This window comes from Rhinoraja longicauda, chromosome 10 (assembly GCF_053455715.1).
Source record: "Rhinoraja longicauda isolate Sanriku21f chromosome 10, sRhiLon1.1, whole genome shotgun sequence".
In the NCBI taxonomy this organism is placed as follows: domain Eukaryota; kingdom Metazoa; phylum Chordata; class Chondrichthyes; order Rajiformes; family Arhynchobatidae; genus Rhinoraja; species Rhinoraja longicauda.
Window position 1 is genome coordinate 25,133,423 of NC_135962.1, and position 17,980 is coordinate 25,151,402.

The 17,980-nt window shown below is 42.9% G+C and overlaps 1 protein-coding gene across 21 annotated transcripts in view; it reads left to right on the forward strand.

Moving 5' to 3' along the window:
- Nucleotides 1–17,980, forward strand: part of LOC144597286 (uncharacterized) — a 301,061-nt gene that overhangs the window by 26,887 nt on the left and 256,194 nt on the right. For 10 of the 21 annotated variants that reach the window (XM_078406426.1, XM_078406425.1, XM_078406431.1 and 7 more), the window contains 2 exons: nucleotides 1,082–1,119; nucleotides 13,334–13,468. The exons of 2 other annotated variants lie outside the window; for them this stretch is intronic. In XM_078406426.1, the coding sequence (XP_078262552.1) occupies nucleotides 1,114–1,119; nucleotides 13,334–13,468 (141 nt within the window). In that variant the 5' untranslated portion in view covers nucleotides 1,082–1,113. Of the gene's footprint in view, nucleotides 1–1,063; nucleotides 1,120–8,269; nucleotides 8,736–13,333; nucleotides 13,469–17,980 lie in introns of all 21 variants that reach the window. 9 more of the 21 variants (XR_013547719.1, XR_013547721.1, XR_013547725.1 and 6 more) reach the window with 7 other exon arrangements.

A 17,980-nucleotide genomic window follows, 5' to 3' on the forward strand; every position in this document is an offset into this window, starting at 1 on the left:
AGCAGGAGCCTTACCAGGATTGGGAACCGTTCCAGTAGACTGAGCATGTGGGCCCACCAGACTTTGGACTGTTGAAATGGCACCAAAATATGGTGGCGTCCACATGTGTAAATATGGAACAAGAATTTCACTATGCAGTTGCCCATGTGACAAATCAAACACTATCCATGTAACTCCCTTTCTTGAGTCAAATAGGTGAAATAGGTCAGCCAAAAACGTGCAATGTTTTTTCCAAGAAAAGACGTGTCTAGAAGAATGTGGATCTGCAAGTTGTTTAGCTTTATTCTGATTTAATATTGAAATGACATCTGTCTTAATTTCTGGACTGATGGATAAAAATGCCCAATATCAAAGAACATAGCTATAAGGTGAGAGGGGGAATTTTAATGGAGGTAAGCAGGGAAAGTTTTTTTACACAGAGAGTGGTGGGGCCTGGAACGCATTGCTACATGTGGTGATGGAGGTAGATACGATGGTGGTGTTTAAGAGACTTTTGGATAGGCACATGGAAGTGCAGGGACTGGAGGGCTATGGATCATGCACAAGCAGATGAAATTAGTTTAACTTGGCATTATGTCGTGGGTTGAAGTACTCATTCCTGTGCTGCACTGTTCTATATTCTATGTTCTTTGTATCAGATGACATAAATTCCATATTTAGTTTAGTTTAGTTTCAAGATACATACTAGTTCTTTGTTATCCCACTTTCATATCCACTCCCTACACACTAGGGGCAATTTATAGCAACTAATGAACCTACAAACCCATACGTCTTTGGGATGTGGAGGAAACCAGAACACCCAGAGGAAACCCACGCGGTCACAGGGAGAACGTGTAAACTCGCACAATCAGCACCCGAGCTCAGAATCGAACTGGTGTCTCTGGCACTGTGTGGCAACAACTCTACCACTGTGCCACTGTGCCGCCCTAAAAAAGATTTCCATCTGCAACTATCAACTGCACACTTGGTGGAGGAGTAGGCGTTTATTAACTTTTGACTCAACTATCGATGTACATGTAGTCTCGTAATATTGCTCTCACTTTCACGGTGTAATAATGTGAAGATTTTACCTTTATTGCAGTTGGCAAAATATGGGCCAGGTTGTCGAATGACATGATGGTAAGATTTATTCAATGTTTAGGTGTCTTGCAATAGCAGTTTAATACAATACAGAACGAGGCCAATTGACTCATCATCTTGCACCACTCTTTTTCATGGAAATATACAAATAGTCATACTACCCGATTAATATTGGTATCTTTGGATATTTTTAAGGTGGAGAATGACAGATTCTTGATTAGAAAGTGTGTGTTAGGGGTTATGGGGAGAAGGCAGGAGAATGAGGTGGAGAGGGAAAGATAGATCAGCCATGACTGAATGGCAGAATAGACGATGGACCAAATGGCCTAATTCTGCTCCTAGAACTTATGCACATGAATATATTGTCTTTGAATTGTTGCATATTAGATGGAGACTGTCTTGCATGGCAAAGAATAATATTTCTGTGTGACAATAAACATTTTATGTGTGATGGAAATTACAAAGAATACATTTAAAATCTCACAGAATAATTTGCACACATTAGGTATTAGTTCTACTGGCGAAAATTGCACTGACTGCATTTTTAATAGTTTAGAAATTGTAACTATTCCACTCATTCTTTGGCTTTTTTACACCATGTGTAACATTGCAAAGATAGATTAGGGGAATTGTCTTGTGAAAAGATTTTCTCATTTGTTGAAAGTAATTTTCTCATTTTGCAAGGATTTCTTTTAAATGTAATGCATACTATAGCAGGCACTAATTAGTTTTCTGTGAACTGACGTTTTCTGACACCCTCCAACTGATGCAGCTTTTTGTCACATCTTGATTTTAAGTATGTAATCCTACATTTTGTTCACATTGCCAGAACTCATTAACACTAAATGTAACACAAGAACCCAGAACCTCAGTAAGACTACTTTAGTATCACACAGACAAAACAGAAAAATGTAAATTAAATATTAGTGATATTTAGTTCAATCATTCTATTAGTGCTAAGTAAGTTCCAATCAAACTTGGCTTTTATATCATTAGAAAGAAGAAAGAATGTTGAACTTATGTGGGCTTTTTTAACATAAAAATTTGATTTGAATAGTGGATTCTGATTTCATGCAATTTGAAGGTGGCTCTTTGAGACAATATAACGTTATTTTTGTAACACATCATAGAGTCATGGAGTCATACAGTGTGGAAACAGGCCCTTCAGCCCAACTTGCCCACACCAACAAACAAGTCCTGTCTACACTAGTCCCACTGGTCTGTGTTTGTCCCATATCCCTCAAAACATGTCCTATCCATGTACCTGCCTAAATGTTTCTTAAACATTGTGATAGTACCTGCATCAACTACCTCCTCTGGCAATCTCCTTCCATATACCCACCACCCTTTGTGTGAAATGGTTACCCCTCAGGTTCCTATTAAATCTGTTCACCCTCAACTTAAACCTATGTCTTCTGGTTCTCGATTATTCTGCTCTGACAAGAGACTCAGTGTGCCTACCCTACCTATTCCTCTCATGAGCTAATCAAGCAATTTTGTGCAATGTGGTCACCTGGAATGTGACTCTTAAAGTATTTGGTACAAGGGCAGCACAGTGGCATAATGGTAGAGTTGCCGCCTCACAGTGCCAGAATACTGGGTTCGATCATGATCTCAGGTGCTGTCTGTACAGAGTTTATACGTTATCCTTGTGACCTCGTGGGCTTTCTCCAGGTGTTTCAGTCGTCCCCCCCCGCGCCCCCACATACTCCAAAGACGTACAGGTTTGCAGGTTAATTGGCTTCGGTAAAATTTTAAATTGTCCCGAATATGTAGAATAGTCTTAGTGTACAGGTCGACATGGACTCAGTGGGCCGAAGTGTTTCCACGCTGTATCACTAAAGTGTAAAATCTAAAGAAGATGGTATTAAGATACTTTTGCTGTTTTATGGAGAATTTGGCCCATGTCTACTGACACACACATTTTCTAACTACTGCTTCATATTGGAAAGAAGTGGCAGTTGTGGTAAATTTAATGTGAAAATGGAGTTTCAAATCATACAGTCTTTTAATGCTAATCTGGCAGCATTGAAATTACAGAATGTAGACTACTCATTCATCAGAACCTTTGTTAATCGAATATAAACAATAATTGAATTTACACACATTGACAAGTCCTTCATAGCAGCTATGTTTATGAATCATGAGTTAATAGATTGATAAAAAGTTGAAAAATTAGTATACATTTTTAATTCCCCTTATTGATTTATAATTTGGTGGTACAGCGGCAGAGTTTCTGCCTTACAGCACTTGCAGTGCCAGAGAACCGGGATCAATCCCGACTATGGGTGTTGTCTATACAGAGTTTGCAGGTTCTCCCCCTGACCACGTAAAGACATATAGGGTTGTAGGTTAATTGGCTTGGGAGCTAAACAAGCAGGGGTATTCAATATTCAGGAAGGATAGACAGAAAGGAAGAGGAGGTGCGGTGGCGTTGCTGGTTAAAGAGGAGATTAACGCAATAGCAACGAGAAACATTAGATTGGATGCTGTAGAATTGGTATGGGTAGAACTGTGAAATAACCAAGGGCAGAAAACGCTTGTTGGAGTTGTATACAGCCCAACAACAGCAGTAGGGAGGTTGGGGATAGCATCAAGCAGGAAATTAGGGATGCATCAGCGAAGGTACAGCAGTTATCATGGGTGACTTTAATCTACATATAGATTGGGCCAACCAAATTGATAACAATGCTGAGGAGGAGGATTTTCTGGAATGTATACGGGATGGTTTTTTAAACCAATATGCAGAGGAACAGACTAGAGGGCAAGCCATCTAGACTGGGTATTGTGTAATGAGGAAGGATTAGTTAGCGTTCTGGTTGTGCAAAGCTCCTTGGGCAACAGTGACCATAATATGGTGGAATTCTGCATTAGGATGGAAAGTGACATGGTTAATTCAGAGACCAGGGTCCTGAACTTAAAGAAAGGAGACTTTGAAGGTATGAGACAAGAATTGGCTACGATAGACTGGCAAATTATACTCAAAGGGTTGACGGTGGAGATGCAATGGAAAAATTTAAAGATCGCATGGATGAACTCCAAAAATTATTCATCCCTGTCTGGTCCAGTTCATAAAACTGGGTTGGCTCAACAGTGGCTAACGATGGAAATCAAGCATAATGTTAAATCCAAGAAAGAGGCATATAAATTGGCCAGAGGAAGCAGCAAACCGGAGGACTTGGAGAAATTTAAAATTCACAGAGGAGGACAAAAGGGTTCATTAAAAGGGGGGAAAAAGAGCATGAAAGAAAGCTTGCGGGAATATAAAAACTGACTCCACAAGCTTCTTTAGATATGTAAAAAGGAAAAGATTAGTGAAGTCAAATGTAGGTCTCTTGCAGTTAGAGACAGGTGAATTTATAATGGGAAACAAGGAAATTGCAGAACAGTTAAACAGGCACTTTAATTCTGTCTTCACGAAGGAAGACACAACAATCTCCCAGAAATACTAGGGGACCGAGGATCTAGTGGGAGAGGAACTGAAGGAAATCCGCATTAGTCAGGAAATGGTGTTGGGTAAACTGTTGGGACTGAAGGCAGATAAATCCCCGGGTCTGAAGGTCTGCATCCCAGAGTATTCAAGGAGATGGCCCTAGAAATCGTGGATGCATTGGTGATCATTTTTCAATGTTCTCTCGACTCTGGATCAGTTCCTGTGGACTGGAGTGTAGCCAATGTAACCCTACTTTTTAAGAAAGGAGGGAGAGAGAAAACGGGGAATTATAGACCAGTTAGCCTTACATCGGTAATGGGGAAGATGCTTGAGTCGATTATTAAAGATGTTATAGCAGTGTATTTGGAAAACAGTGACAGGATTGGTCAAAGTCAGCATGAATTTATGAAGGGGAAAACATGCTTGACTAATCTTCGGGAATTCTTTGAGGATGTAACAAGTAGAACAGATAAAGGGGAGCAAATGGATGTGGTTTATCTGGACTTTCAAAAAGCCTTTGACAAGATCCCACACAAGAGATTAGTGTGCAAAATTAAAGCACATGGTATTGGGAGTAGGGTATTGACATGGATAGAGAACTGGTTGGCAGACAGGAAACAAAGAGTAAGAATTAATGGGTCCTTTTCAGAATGGCAGGCAGATACTAGTGGGTGCCGCAAGGCTCGGTGCTGGGACCCCAGTTATTTACAATATATATTAACGATTCAGACGATGGAATTAAATGTGACATCTCCAAGTTTGCGGATAACACAAAGCTGCAGGGTGACTTGGATAGGTTGGGTGAGTGGCAGATGCATGGCAGATGCAGTATAATGTGGATAAATGTGAGGTTATCCAATTTGGTGGCAAGAACAGGAAGGCAGTTTATTATCTGAATAGTGTCAGATTACGTAAAGAGGAGGTCCAACGAGACCTGGGTGTGCTTGTACATCAGTCACTGAAAGTAAGAATGTAGGTACAGCAGGCAGTAAAGAAAGTTAATGGCATGTTGGCCATTGCAAGAGGATTTGATTTTAGGAATAAGGAGGTCCTACTGCAGTTGTACAGGGCCCTGGTGAGACCACACCTGGAATATTGTGTGCAATTTTAGTCTAATTTGAGGATGGACATTATTGCTATTGAGGGAGTGCAGCGTAGGTTCACCAGGTTAATTCCCGGGATGGCGGGACTGACATATGATGAAAGAATGGGTCGACTGGGCTTGTATTCACTGGAATTTAGGAGGAGAGGAGATCTCATAGAAACAAATAAAATTCATAAAGGATTGGACAAGCTAGATGCAGGAAAAATGTTCCTGATGTTGGGGGAGTCCAGAACCAGGGGTCACAGTTTCAGAATAAGGGATAGGTCATTTAGGACTGAGATGAGGAAAAACCTTTTCACCCAGAGAGTTGTGAATCTGTGGAATTCTCTGCCACAGAAGGCCATGGAAGCCAATTCATTGGATGTTTTCAAGAGGGAGTTAGATTTAGTTCTTAGGGCTAAAAGAATCAGGGGATATGGGGAAAAAGCAAGAACAGGGTACTGATTTTAGATGATCAGCCATGATCACATTGAATGGCGGTGCTGGCTCGAAGGGTCGAATGGCCTACTCTTGCACCCATTTTTCTAAGTTTTCTATGTTTTCTCTGTGTAAATTGTCCCTCGTGTGTGCAGGATAATGTTAATGTGCTGGGGTCGCTGGTCGATGCGGACTCAGTGGGCTGTATCTCTAAACTAAACTAAACTAGTGAAAATTCAACTAAGGAAAACACTGAATCCAATACCTTTTTCACCTTAACATATATAACTTTTAATTGAATTGTCAAAAAGTTTGGGTTTTTTTTGTCAAATGCTCTGATGTAAGGTATCTTTCATTTCATGTTTGACTTTGAGATGCTTTTGTTTAAAGGGATTTGAGTCAAAGATTTGGATCTGACAGGAAAATTGCATTTCTGCCGTTACAAAGGGATAATGAAGAAGGCAAACCAGGCCACTGTTCTGGTTGATATGCTCTGTCAAATGCCAGATAGGCACAAATGCTCACTTCAGGAGAGTGTGAGCAGTTTTGGGCCCCTTAACTGAGGGAGGATGTGCTGCCGTTGGAGAGGGTCCCAAGGAGGTTTACCAGAATGATCCCAGGAGTGATTGGGTTAACATATGATGAATATTTGAAGGCACTGGGCCTGTACCGCTGGAGTTTAGAAGGATGAGGGGGGACCTCATTGAAACTTACGAAATAGTGAAAGGCCTGGATAGAGTGGATGTGGAGAAGATGAAGAGGATGTTTCAACTAGTGGGAGAGTCTATGACCAGAGGCCACAGCCTCAGAATAAAAGGATGTACCTTTAGAAAGGAGATGAGCAGGAATTTCTTTAATCAGAAAGTGGTGAATCCATGGAATTCCTTGCCGCAGATGGTCGTGGAGGCCAAGTCAATGGATATTTTTCTAAGGCAGATTCTTGATTAGTAAGGGTCTCAGAGCTTATGGGTTATGGGGAGAAGGCAGGAGAATGGGGTTGAGAGGGAAATATAGATCTGCCATGATTGAATGGCAGAGTAGACTTGATGGGCCAAATGGTCTAATTCTGCTCCTAAAACTTATGAACGTATGAACCTATGAATGGATCCAGCGTTAAATTCCAGGATTATCAATTAAAGCACTTAATACAATTCCCAGCTGCTAATATAAAGTATAAATGAAAGTTAAATTTCTAACATTTCCCAAAGTTCTAAAATTACTTGTTGGCCCACTTATTGTTGAGTACCATATCGAGAACCAGAGAACATAGGCTTAAGGTGAGGGGGGGAAAGGTTTAATAGGAACCTAAGGGGCAACTTTTTAACACAAAGGGTAGTTAGTGTATGGAACGAGCTGTTGAAGGCAGGTACTATCATGACATTTATGAGACATTTGGACAGGATAGGTTTAGCGGCAAATGGTTCAAACGCAGGCAGGTGGGACTAGTGTAGATTGGGCATGTTGGTCAGTGTGGGCAAGTCGGGTCGAAGCACCTGTTTCCACGCTACATGGCTCATTGACATGGTGAAAACCTGCATAATTATAAGTACAGTAAATGCCTTTATTTTTGTAATTTGTTTTGTGCTATTTAACCCGAGCTTGATTCTGTACAGAGTTTGTATGTTCTCCCCGTGACTTTCTCTGGGTGCTCCGGTTTCCTCCCACACTCCAATGATGCACAGGCTTGTAGGTTTTTTGGCTTCATTAAAATTGTAAGTTGTCCCTAGCATGTGCAGGATAGTGTTAATGTGTGGGGATCGCTGGTCGGCACTGACTCGGTGGGCCAAAGGAACTGTTTAATGTGTGGGGATCGCTGGTCGGCACGGACTCGGTGGGCCAAAGGGACTGTTTAATGTGCAGGGATCGCAGGTCGGCACGGACTCGGTGGGCCAAAGGAACTGTTTAATGTGTGGGGATCGCTGGTCGGCACGGACTCGGTGGGCCAAAGGGACTGTTTAATGTGCAGGGATCGCTGGTCGGCACGGACTCGGTGGGCCAAAGGAACTGTTTCCATGCTGTTTCTCTATACTAAACTAAACTAATTGTGCACTCCTCATACATTTTTGCTGGTAAGAATAGTGAACAATTAATGTTGAGATTAAATGGTGGCTATTTATCTTGTTCACTGAGAGAGTTCTTGTTTGAAATTTACTGACGTGTAAAATCTCAGGTGGTTATCAGAACATAGTGGATAACACGATTTTTTTCGTAATACATTCAAATCATGTTCACAGGGCCCAAGTAATTTGCTAAATGCCAACATGAATTGCTGAAAATTTCTTCATGTCATACGAATCCACAGGCGGCCAAGGATGCTCTCAGCACATCAACAATTTACAACCAAATGCTGCAAAATTAATCACCACGCTATTTTACAGAAATATCAACTGAATTACAACTCACCGCTGAAGAGAACTGGTATCCAAGTGAAGGTAGCCAGACTGGGGCTCTGGCTGTTACTGATTGCACAAAAAGACCGTATGAAACTAAAACTGTGAGCAGTATCAAACAAACATTTTGAAGGACACACAAAAAGCACTGAAGATTTAGGTGCAAATTCCTCACCCTATCTTAGTGAACCACAAAGAATGAAGATGTGCATGAATTTTGCAGAGGTGGAATAGGTTGTCTGTCAGTGAATATTGGCGACAGTCTGTCTGCAGGCCGTAAGATGATCCTTGCAGCTCCAGAGGAAAGTAGGTAGGATTCCTGGCTTGCAAGTGCAGATATTGATCTACTTTAAGCAACGAAACAATGCCTCACCTGTTTGCCTTGTCCGTATTTTATTTTGTGCAGTCTGATGCTTGTTTTGTTTGCCTTTTCTTTTATTTCTATGGATCTGAGCTTTGATACACTTTTGGGAGTACATAAACACAGTGTTGTACATGAACAGCGTCCTCCTTTAAAGTCTTTTGGTGGCTGAAGACCACCTCATCCCTTCACAGTGACTGCACTGTTACACCGGGTAAAGTGAACAGCCAATAATGAACTCACAAAGATAAGTGTGTTTTACAAGCATGCAGAAGGAATGCAGACAATGTATTAGTATTTGGTTTCATATTATCATTTTAAAATCTTCTTTATCTAAAGTGATTTTCAGTACATAGACTGAAATTAGTTCTCCTTTTTTCAATGATGTTTATGCTAATTGTCACTGTTAATATGATACATATTCAGACTACACATTCAACTACTTGTTGCCTCTGGCACTTAATGTTCCATCAGGTTGATGTGTGAATAATATTGGATATCAAATGATAATTATATCATTTGTTGTTTTTGAAATTTATCATTTATGTCTATTGATTACTAGTAAGCAGGCATATTAATAATAATAATAATAATAATAATGCATTACATTTATATAGCGCTTTTCATACACTCAAAGACGCTTTACAGGGATTTAAAGAACATAGAGAAGTGAATAAATAGATAAATAAGTAAACGGACAGAGAAAGGAGACAGAAGGTGAGGTGACCTTCAGTGGTTGAAGGCAGTACTGAACAGGTGAGACTTCAGTGATGTTTTGAATGTGGTGAGTGAGGAGGAGTCTCTGACGGTTTGGGGTAGTGAGTTCCATAGGGTGGGAGCAGCGATGGAGAAAGCCCTGTCCCCCCAGGATCTGAGTTTGGTCCGGATGGGGGGGGATAGGAGATTGGCAGCAGCAGAGCGGAGGGTGCAGGTGGGAGTGTGCCTGTGGAGGAGGTCAGTCAGGTAGGATGGGGCCAGGTTATGGAGGGCTTTGTAGGTCATGAGGAGGATTTTGTACTGGATTCTCTGGGGGATGGGGAGCCAGTGGAGTTTGTAAAGGACGGGGGTGATATGGTCACGGATCGGGGTGTGGGTGAGTAGACGGGCAGCGGAGTTTTGAATGTATTGAAGTTTACTGATGATTTTTGAGGGTGCGCCATAGAGGAGGCTGTTGCAGTAGTCCAGACGGGAGGTGATGAAGGCGTGGATGAGGGTTTCTGCAGCTGTGGAGGAGAAGGATGGACGGAGACGGGCAATGTTTTTGAGGTGGAAGAAGGCTGTCTTTGTGATGTGTTTGATGTGTTTGTCGAAGGAGAGGGTTTGATCAAAGATGATTCCAAGATTCCGGATGTGAGGTGAGGTGGATACTGGGAGACCATCAATATTGAGGATGAAGTTTTGGGTGGATTTGGTGAGCGTTTTTGGACCAATGATGATGATTTCAGATTTGTTGCAGTTGAGTTTGAGGAAATTTGATTGAAGCCAAGATTTTATTTCAGTGATGCAGTTTGTCAGTGTAGAGTATGTGGTGGTGGAGATTGACTTGGTGGAGATGAGGAGCTGGATATCATCGGCGAAGCAGTGGAAGTTGAGACCATGACGGCGGATTAATTGACCAAGGGGGAACAGGTAGAGGATGAAGAGGAGGGGGCCAAGGACTGAGCCTTGGGGGACACCTTGGGGGAGGGGAGCGGTGGGGGATTTACAGTTGTTAATGGAGATGAACTGGTGCCTGTCAGAGAGGTAAGATTTGAACCAGGATAGGGCTGTGCCGGTGATGTTAAAGGAGGTTTCAAGTCGGGTGAGGAGAATGGAGTGATTTATGGTGTCAAAGGCGGCGCTGAGGTCAAGTAGGATGAGGATGTTGAGGTTGCCAGCGTCGGAGGAGAGGAAAAGGTCGTTTGTGATTTTGAGGAGCGCAGTTTCAGTACAGTGGTTGAAGCGGAATCCGGATTGGAAAGTTTCATACAGGTTATTGGTAGAGAGGTGGTATTTGAGTTGGGAAGCTACAGCACGTTCCAAAACTTTGGACAGAAAGGATAGGTTGGAGATTGGTCTGAAGTTGTTTGGGGTGTCAGGGTTGAGACCAGGTTTTTTCAGAATGGTGGTGACAGCAGCGATTTTGAGGGATGGCGGGACGATGCCAGTGGACAGGGAGGAGTTTATTGTTGCAGTGATAAGTGGAGAGAGAGCAGGAAGGCAGGCCTTGACAAAGCTGGAGGGGATGGGGTCCAGAGAGCAGGTGGCAGTTTTTATTCCTGTGAAGAGATCAGAGAGGTCGGTGGTGGAGACTGGGGAGAACTGAGGCAGGGGTTGACAGGATAAGGGGGGGGCAGGTGGTTTGAGGGAGAGCAGGTGGGTTGGTGGTTAAGGTGCTGTAGATGCTGTCTATTTTGCTTTGGAAGAATGAAAGGAAAGTGGTGCATTTGTCAACTGTGAATGATTGGGAGATGGTGTCCAGGGGGCTGAGGAGTTTGTTTATTGTAGAGAAGAGTGTTTTTGGGTTTCCGGAGCCAGAGTGAATTATTTGAGAGTAGTAGGTGGAGTGGGCACGGGAGAGGGCATCTTTGTAGTGCTGCAGGTGGTCTTTGTAGGCTTGGGAGTGAATTGTGAGACCTGTTTTGTTGCGGAGTCTTTCAAGTTGGCGGGCATGAGTTTTCATCATGCGGAGTTCAGGGGTAAACCAGGGAGCAGAGTGGGTGAAGGAAACTGTTTTGGTTTTTGTAGGTGCAAGCTAGTCGAGGCAGGAGGAGAGAGCGTGGTTGTAGTAGTCAGTGAGGTCAGAGGGGTTGTGGAGGTCAACGAAGGGAGAGGCGGACATTATTTCAGAGAGGGAGGATGAGGGCGAGGTTGGTGAAACAGAGTTCAGCTTACGGAAGTTGATTTTGCGTTTTTGCCTTGGAGCTGGGGTGGGAATGTTGACAGACATGGTGATGGCTAAGTGATCAGAGAGGGTGGGGTCGGAGCCAGAGAGGTGATGTAGATTTAGTCCAGTGGAGCAGACAAGGTCCAGAATGTGCCCACGGTTATGGGTGGGAAAATTGACGTGTTGAGTGAGGTTAAAGCAGTTGAGTATTTCAGTGAAGTCAGCGGTTATTGTGGAGTCAGTGGAGTCCATATGGATGTTGAAATCACCGAGGAGGAGGATTGAGGGGGAGAGAGAACAGAACTGGGTCAGAAAGTCAGAGAAGTCAGAAAGGAATGATGGGTGTGGTTTGGGAGGGCGGTAGACAACTGCCATGACTAATTGTGTGTGGCCAGAGAGTTTGAAAGCCAGGTGTTCAAATGAAGGAGCAGATGAGATGGAGATGAGGCTGATCTTGAAGTCCTGTCGTTGAATTACGGCAATCCCACCACCTCGGCCTTCCGAGCGTGGTTTATTGATGTAGGAGTATCCGTTGGGTGTAGTGAGGTTGAGTGGGAGGTAGTCCAGAGGTTGTTGCCAGGTTTCTGTCAGACAGAGGAAGTCCACTTTATTTTCCAGGATGAAGTCATTCAGAATGTGGCTTTTATTGTTGAGGGACCGGATATTGAATAGAGTGAGCTTCATGTTGCTTTGTATGGTGTGGATGGACACGGGTGATTTAGCCAGGGCTTGTAGACAGGGGGCACGCTCGTGTGCGTTATTGTGATGACGTAATGGACGAGTGGAAGTCCGCTCAGCTGACCAGAGTGCAGGGATGGAGTGACCGGTCTGGGAGTAAACAAACTTGTGACCGGAACCTCTGTGGATGTATCTGGGTCGTCGTAGAAGTCCATGGTTGATGATGGCAGAGATGCATGGCGGAGTGGAGTGGTTGTTGAGCTGGAGCAGCCTCGCAGCGAAGTACTTCAGTGCCATGCCAGGCAGGAGCGAAGGAGCATAGAGCCCGGAGAAGTTAGCCGGCTACCGCGGGCTAGCAGATCAAAACGTCACAACAGGCACAACAGGCTGATCCAGAGCAAGGCCTATGAGGAGGACCGAGGAAGCTGAGCAGCCTGAGGGTTAATAGGGAGCTGAGGACATGCAGGCAGAGGAGGTAGCCGGGCAGCTGTTAGCGTTAGCAACTAGCGAGTAACCTGCAGCTCGATGACTGCAGCGGTGGCTAGCAGGGAGCTAGCTAGCTAGCTGTCCAGGTAACCCACAGGGGAGCAGTCCAAGCCAGCAGAGACAGGAGCACAGACAGGAGTGAGAAGTCCAAGGGTGTGGAGGCAGCGGTGGAAGAGCTGGGCAGATGATACCAGGAGGGTCAAGCAGAAGGATTAGTCCAAGCAGAAGGATTTATGCAAACAGAGAAAATCTTTCCAAAAACAGCAAAATTAATACAAACAGAGAAGTGGTGAGAAGCGGCGAACAAACAACGCCAGCGTCCTCTCACGTCACTTCCGGGGAAAATATTAGTGCCATGGAGTAGTTTTTAGAAAATGCTGTTGAGTTCTAAATGACATTGTTTAGTTTAGTTTAGAGAAATGCAGCATGGAAACAGGCTCTTCGGCCCACCGAGTCCACAACGACCAACGATCATCTGTTCACAGTAGTTTCATGTTATCCCACTTTCACATCCTAGATACCGGGGGCAATTTACAGCAGTCAATTAATCTACAAACCCGCACATCTTTGGGTATGTGGGAGGAAACCGGAGCACCCAGAGGAAACCCAGTCATCTGGAGAACATGCAAACTCCACACAGACGGCACCCAAGGTGAGCAGGCTTTGGTAAAATTGTAATTCGTCCCTTGAGTGTGCTAGAGTATGGGGTGATCACTAATCAGTGCGGGCTCGGTAGGCCGAAGGGCTTGTTTCCATGCTGTATCTCTAAACTAAACGAAACAATGTCATTTAGAACATCATTTTCTAAAAACCTCTCCATAGCACTAAAGTGTCTCCAAAGTAATGTTTAAAGATAGAATATAGAACATAGAACAGGACAGCACAAGAACAGTCCCTTCGGCCCACAATGCCTTTTGCCGAGTCCCGCCCCCCTGACATCAGTCTGAAGAAGGGTCTCGACCCGAAACGTCACCCATTCCCTCTCTCCTAGATGCTACCTGACCTGCTGAGTTACTCCAGCATTTTGTGATACCTATGATGCCAAGACCATCATTATTCTACCTGCACATGTAACAAAAGAGGTGAGATTTGCAGGCTCAATCAGCACTAATTGCCATCCCTAATTGCCCTTGCCCCTGTCTGCGCTCTCCTGTGCTGATATAACATGGCACAACCTAATTGGAGAAACAGCACCTTGTTTTCCATCTAGGTATCTGGCAGCCTTCTAGATTCCATGTTGATTTCTGCAGGTAACTCATTTCCTCTATTTACATCAGAACTGACCAATTTTGCTGTAGTTTGTCCTTCTGTAATACTGGCAGAGTTTATCTTTCTCCTCCGGCATAGCCAGACCTGTTCGGCATTACCTGTTCATTGCATTTTGCAGCTTGCATGTTACATTATTTGTGCTTTTATTCCTGTCTCTCCCTCTCATACACACTCTCTCACACATACACACACTCTCTCACACACACATCCGCTCTCACGCACACTCTCTCACACACCCTCCCTCTCCCATTTGCACTCTCTCACACGTCCTCTCTCTCACACACTCCCTCTTTCTCTCACAAGCATTCTCACATGCACTCTCTCAAACACACTCTCTCTCACATGCACACTCTCACATATATTCTCTCTCATACTCTCTCTCACATACATGCTCACACACTCTCTCACACACACACATACACTCATAAACACACTCACACACACGCACACTCACCTCCATAAATGTTACATTTTATAGCTCTTCTGATCATTTCATGTTTTTCTTCTCTAAATTTCTTCATGAAGTCATACAATTCATAATTTATTCCACAGTTTTTACCCAGGGAATTAGCATCCCTGACTGTATCAGAGATATTACCTTTTTATCCATCTCCCCCCTCCCCCCTCTCTGCAACCTAAATTAACTGGCTTTCTCTCTTTCACAGTCCTGAAGAAGGATCTTTGACATGAAACATTATCTCGTTCCATCCTCAGATGCTGCCTGACCTACTGCGTGTTTACAGCATCTTCTGCTTTTGTGTCATTTCAGCCTCCGCAAATTTGTTGTTTTTGATTTAGATAACGATAAATTTTATTTAGTTTAATTGGGGATTTGAGGTCGGGATCGTGCCTAATGGTGGCCCGTCTTCCCATTAATGGCAATTAGTTATATGCACAGCTCTAAATCCTTTGGAAATCCAAATAAAGGCAGGCAGTATGAGGATCCTTAGCAGGTCAGAGTTAACATTTCAGGTCACTACCTCAATGTCCTGCTCCCTTAATCTCTCTCATTTCCCTCTGCCTCTAATGATGTCACCATGCCTCAGCCTCTCTTTGCTGTCTTTTCTTGTTTGTTTATCAGTGAGCGTGTTTCTTTCTTCCCGTCTCCTCTGCTTTATGAGTCTTCGACTTTCCCTGCTTCCATCTAATACTCTATCCATCTTGTTATTTTTTGTTATACATGTTTCTGTTTATTCCTTTCTGTTTTCCTTGCTGCTGCTCATATTCTGGATCACTTTCCATCACAGTCCGTGACTTTCTTTTACCTAATGTTATCACGGACATTTCAGTCTTAATTTGCTGCCACTTACCTCCAGTCTATTGCGAGCCTTTTGAAATTATGCAGCCGACATAATGTTTTGTTGTGTGATGCTCAACATCATTACTTTATGTTTATAATGCATTTTAACGATATTTGAAGGGTTTAAAGTGAGAGTTGCTCTTGAAGGGCCCATTAAGACAATCTAATTAGCAGATTATTGCCATTCTCTAAGAACTCATTTGGCCGCTACAAGACATGATATTAAATCTTGCTTTGTTCACACTGCTTTTAGGAAGAGTTGTCTTGCCTTCCCGCTAATTGGAGATATCCAAAAAAGTCTTGGTCTAATTACTAGATGGAGTTACAAAATGGTTTTTAATACAGACGGAAGTTATTTAGCCCATCAAATCCATACTATTTCAATGCAACACCAATCCTCTAAGTTACACTTAAAATTTCTCTCCCTATAGCCCTGAAATTATTTTCATTGACTCCATCGACACTTTGCGTTGCCGCGACAAGGCCACCAACATAATCAAGGACCAATCTCACCCCGGTCTTCTCCCCTCTCCCATCAGGCAAGAGGTACAGAAGTTAAAAAACGCTCTCCTCCAGATTCAGGGGCAATATCTTCCCAGCTGTTAACAGGCAACTGAACCATATCATATCATATCATATCATATCATATCATATCATATATATACAGCCGGAAACAGGCCTTTTCGGCCCTCCAAGTCCGTGCCGCCCAGTGATCCCCGTACATTAACACTATCCTACACCCACTAGGGACAATTTTTACATTTACCCAGCCATGCTTTCACCATGCTTTCACCAACTGGAGAGCGGTCCTGACCTACCATCTAACTCATTGGAGACCTTAGAACTATCGTTAATCAGACTTTATCTTGCTCTAAACATTATTCCCTTTATCCTGTATCTGTACATTGTGGATGGCTCGATTGTAACCATGTACTGTATAGTCTTTTCACTGACTGAATAGCACGCAAGAAAAAAGTTTTTCACTGTACCTCGGTACACATGACCATAATAAACTAAACTAAACTAATCTAAGCTAAGCAAAACTAAAACTAGACCATCCAACTTTTTAACATGATGATGATGACTTTTTTAATTTCCTTTGGGAGTTTTCTATGCTGGAAAATATGTCACAGATATAAACAAAGTGGAGTTTCCACTTGAGTTCTTATGGATAGGAAAATTATCCTTGCACTTCATTCCTGAAGTATTTCTTGCACTCAAATCTTAAGACTCAAAGGCTAAGATGCTGCCAGGTGAGCCAAGAAGCTTAAGTGTAAATAAGTATCAAGGAGAATTTTTTGGCGGTGCATTCTCTCAAGACTGAATAAGTGGTGTGGTTTCTAATAAGGCAAAGTGCATGGCATTTTGGAAAGAAAGGACTTGATGAGCCAAATGGTCTTGCCTTATCCTTTATTCTTTAGATTTTTAGACTTTCTGGGAGGCACGGTGGCGCGGCGATAGAGCTGCTGCCTTACAGCACCAGAGACCTGGGTTCAATCTGGACTACTGGTGCTATCTGTATTGGATTTGTACGTTCTCTCTGTGACTGCGTGGGTTTTCTCCAGGAGCTCCGGTTTCCTCCCACATTCTAAAGATGTACACGTTTGTAGGTTAATTGGCTTGTTTAAATTATAAATTGGGGGGCGAGGCTATGAAAGAGTGGTTGGGATTGATTTTGCTACTTTCATTTATTATTCCTGTCTGTTTGTTTAGTTGAAAGGTCTCCAATTAAAAAGACAAAAGTCTCCTCCAGTCCATTTGGTGCACTACCACACCTGTATTATCATTCTTTTTACCATTTAATCTCTTCTGCATTCAGCTTTTACGCACCATTCTTTTGATCTTTGCTATATATTCTCCATCGCGGCACTTGTTCTATAAACCCGATGCATCTCTAATGTTCATCTCGGTTCTTATTCATAATTTCATGAAAAATTTATTCCCCTTCAATAGCATACTGTGTTCAAGTTAAAATTATAAAAATAGAATGTAATTTCTGTACTTAATGACATTAAGATCTTAGCTTTTTCATGTGTTTCCGTCTGCACGTTGTATATAATTTGCAGATCCATCACTAGTCATTGTTTAGACCCATAACTGCTATTCCAACCGTACACAGGGGAAATAACAAATGGATGTTGCTGCATGTTTCCTGTTGATGCCACTTCTGTATTTAAATAGATGAAAATACATGCAAACAAACAATCCTCATCACAGTCTTTGTGTATGTTGAAATGTGATTTTTTTTAAAGTAATGATTGGTGACTTCTAAAACTGAGGATACAGCTTAAATATAATATGTTGCATGGCTGTCTCCAATTATAAATACATTGTTCGTTTGTGTTAAGAATAACTTTACTTCTTAACGCCACAGCTAGTTGAGCTGCTGCCTCACAGTGCCAGAGACCAAGGTTCAATCCTGACCTTGGGTGTTTTCTACGTGGAGTTTGCATGTTCTACCTTTAACCATGTGGGTTTCCCTGACAAGCTTCATATCCCTCTCACTTCCCAAAGGCATGGGGACTGATAGATAAATTGGCCACTGTGAATTGTACTAAATGCTTAGATGAGTGGTAGAATCGGTGGGGGGGGGAT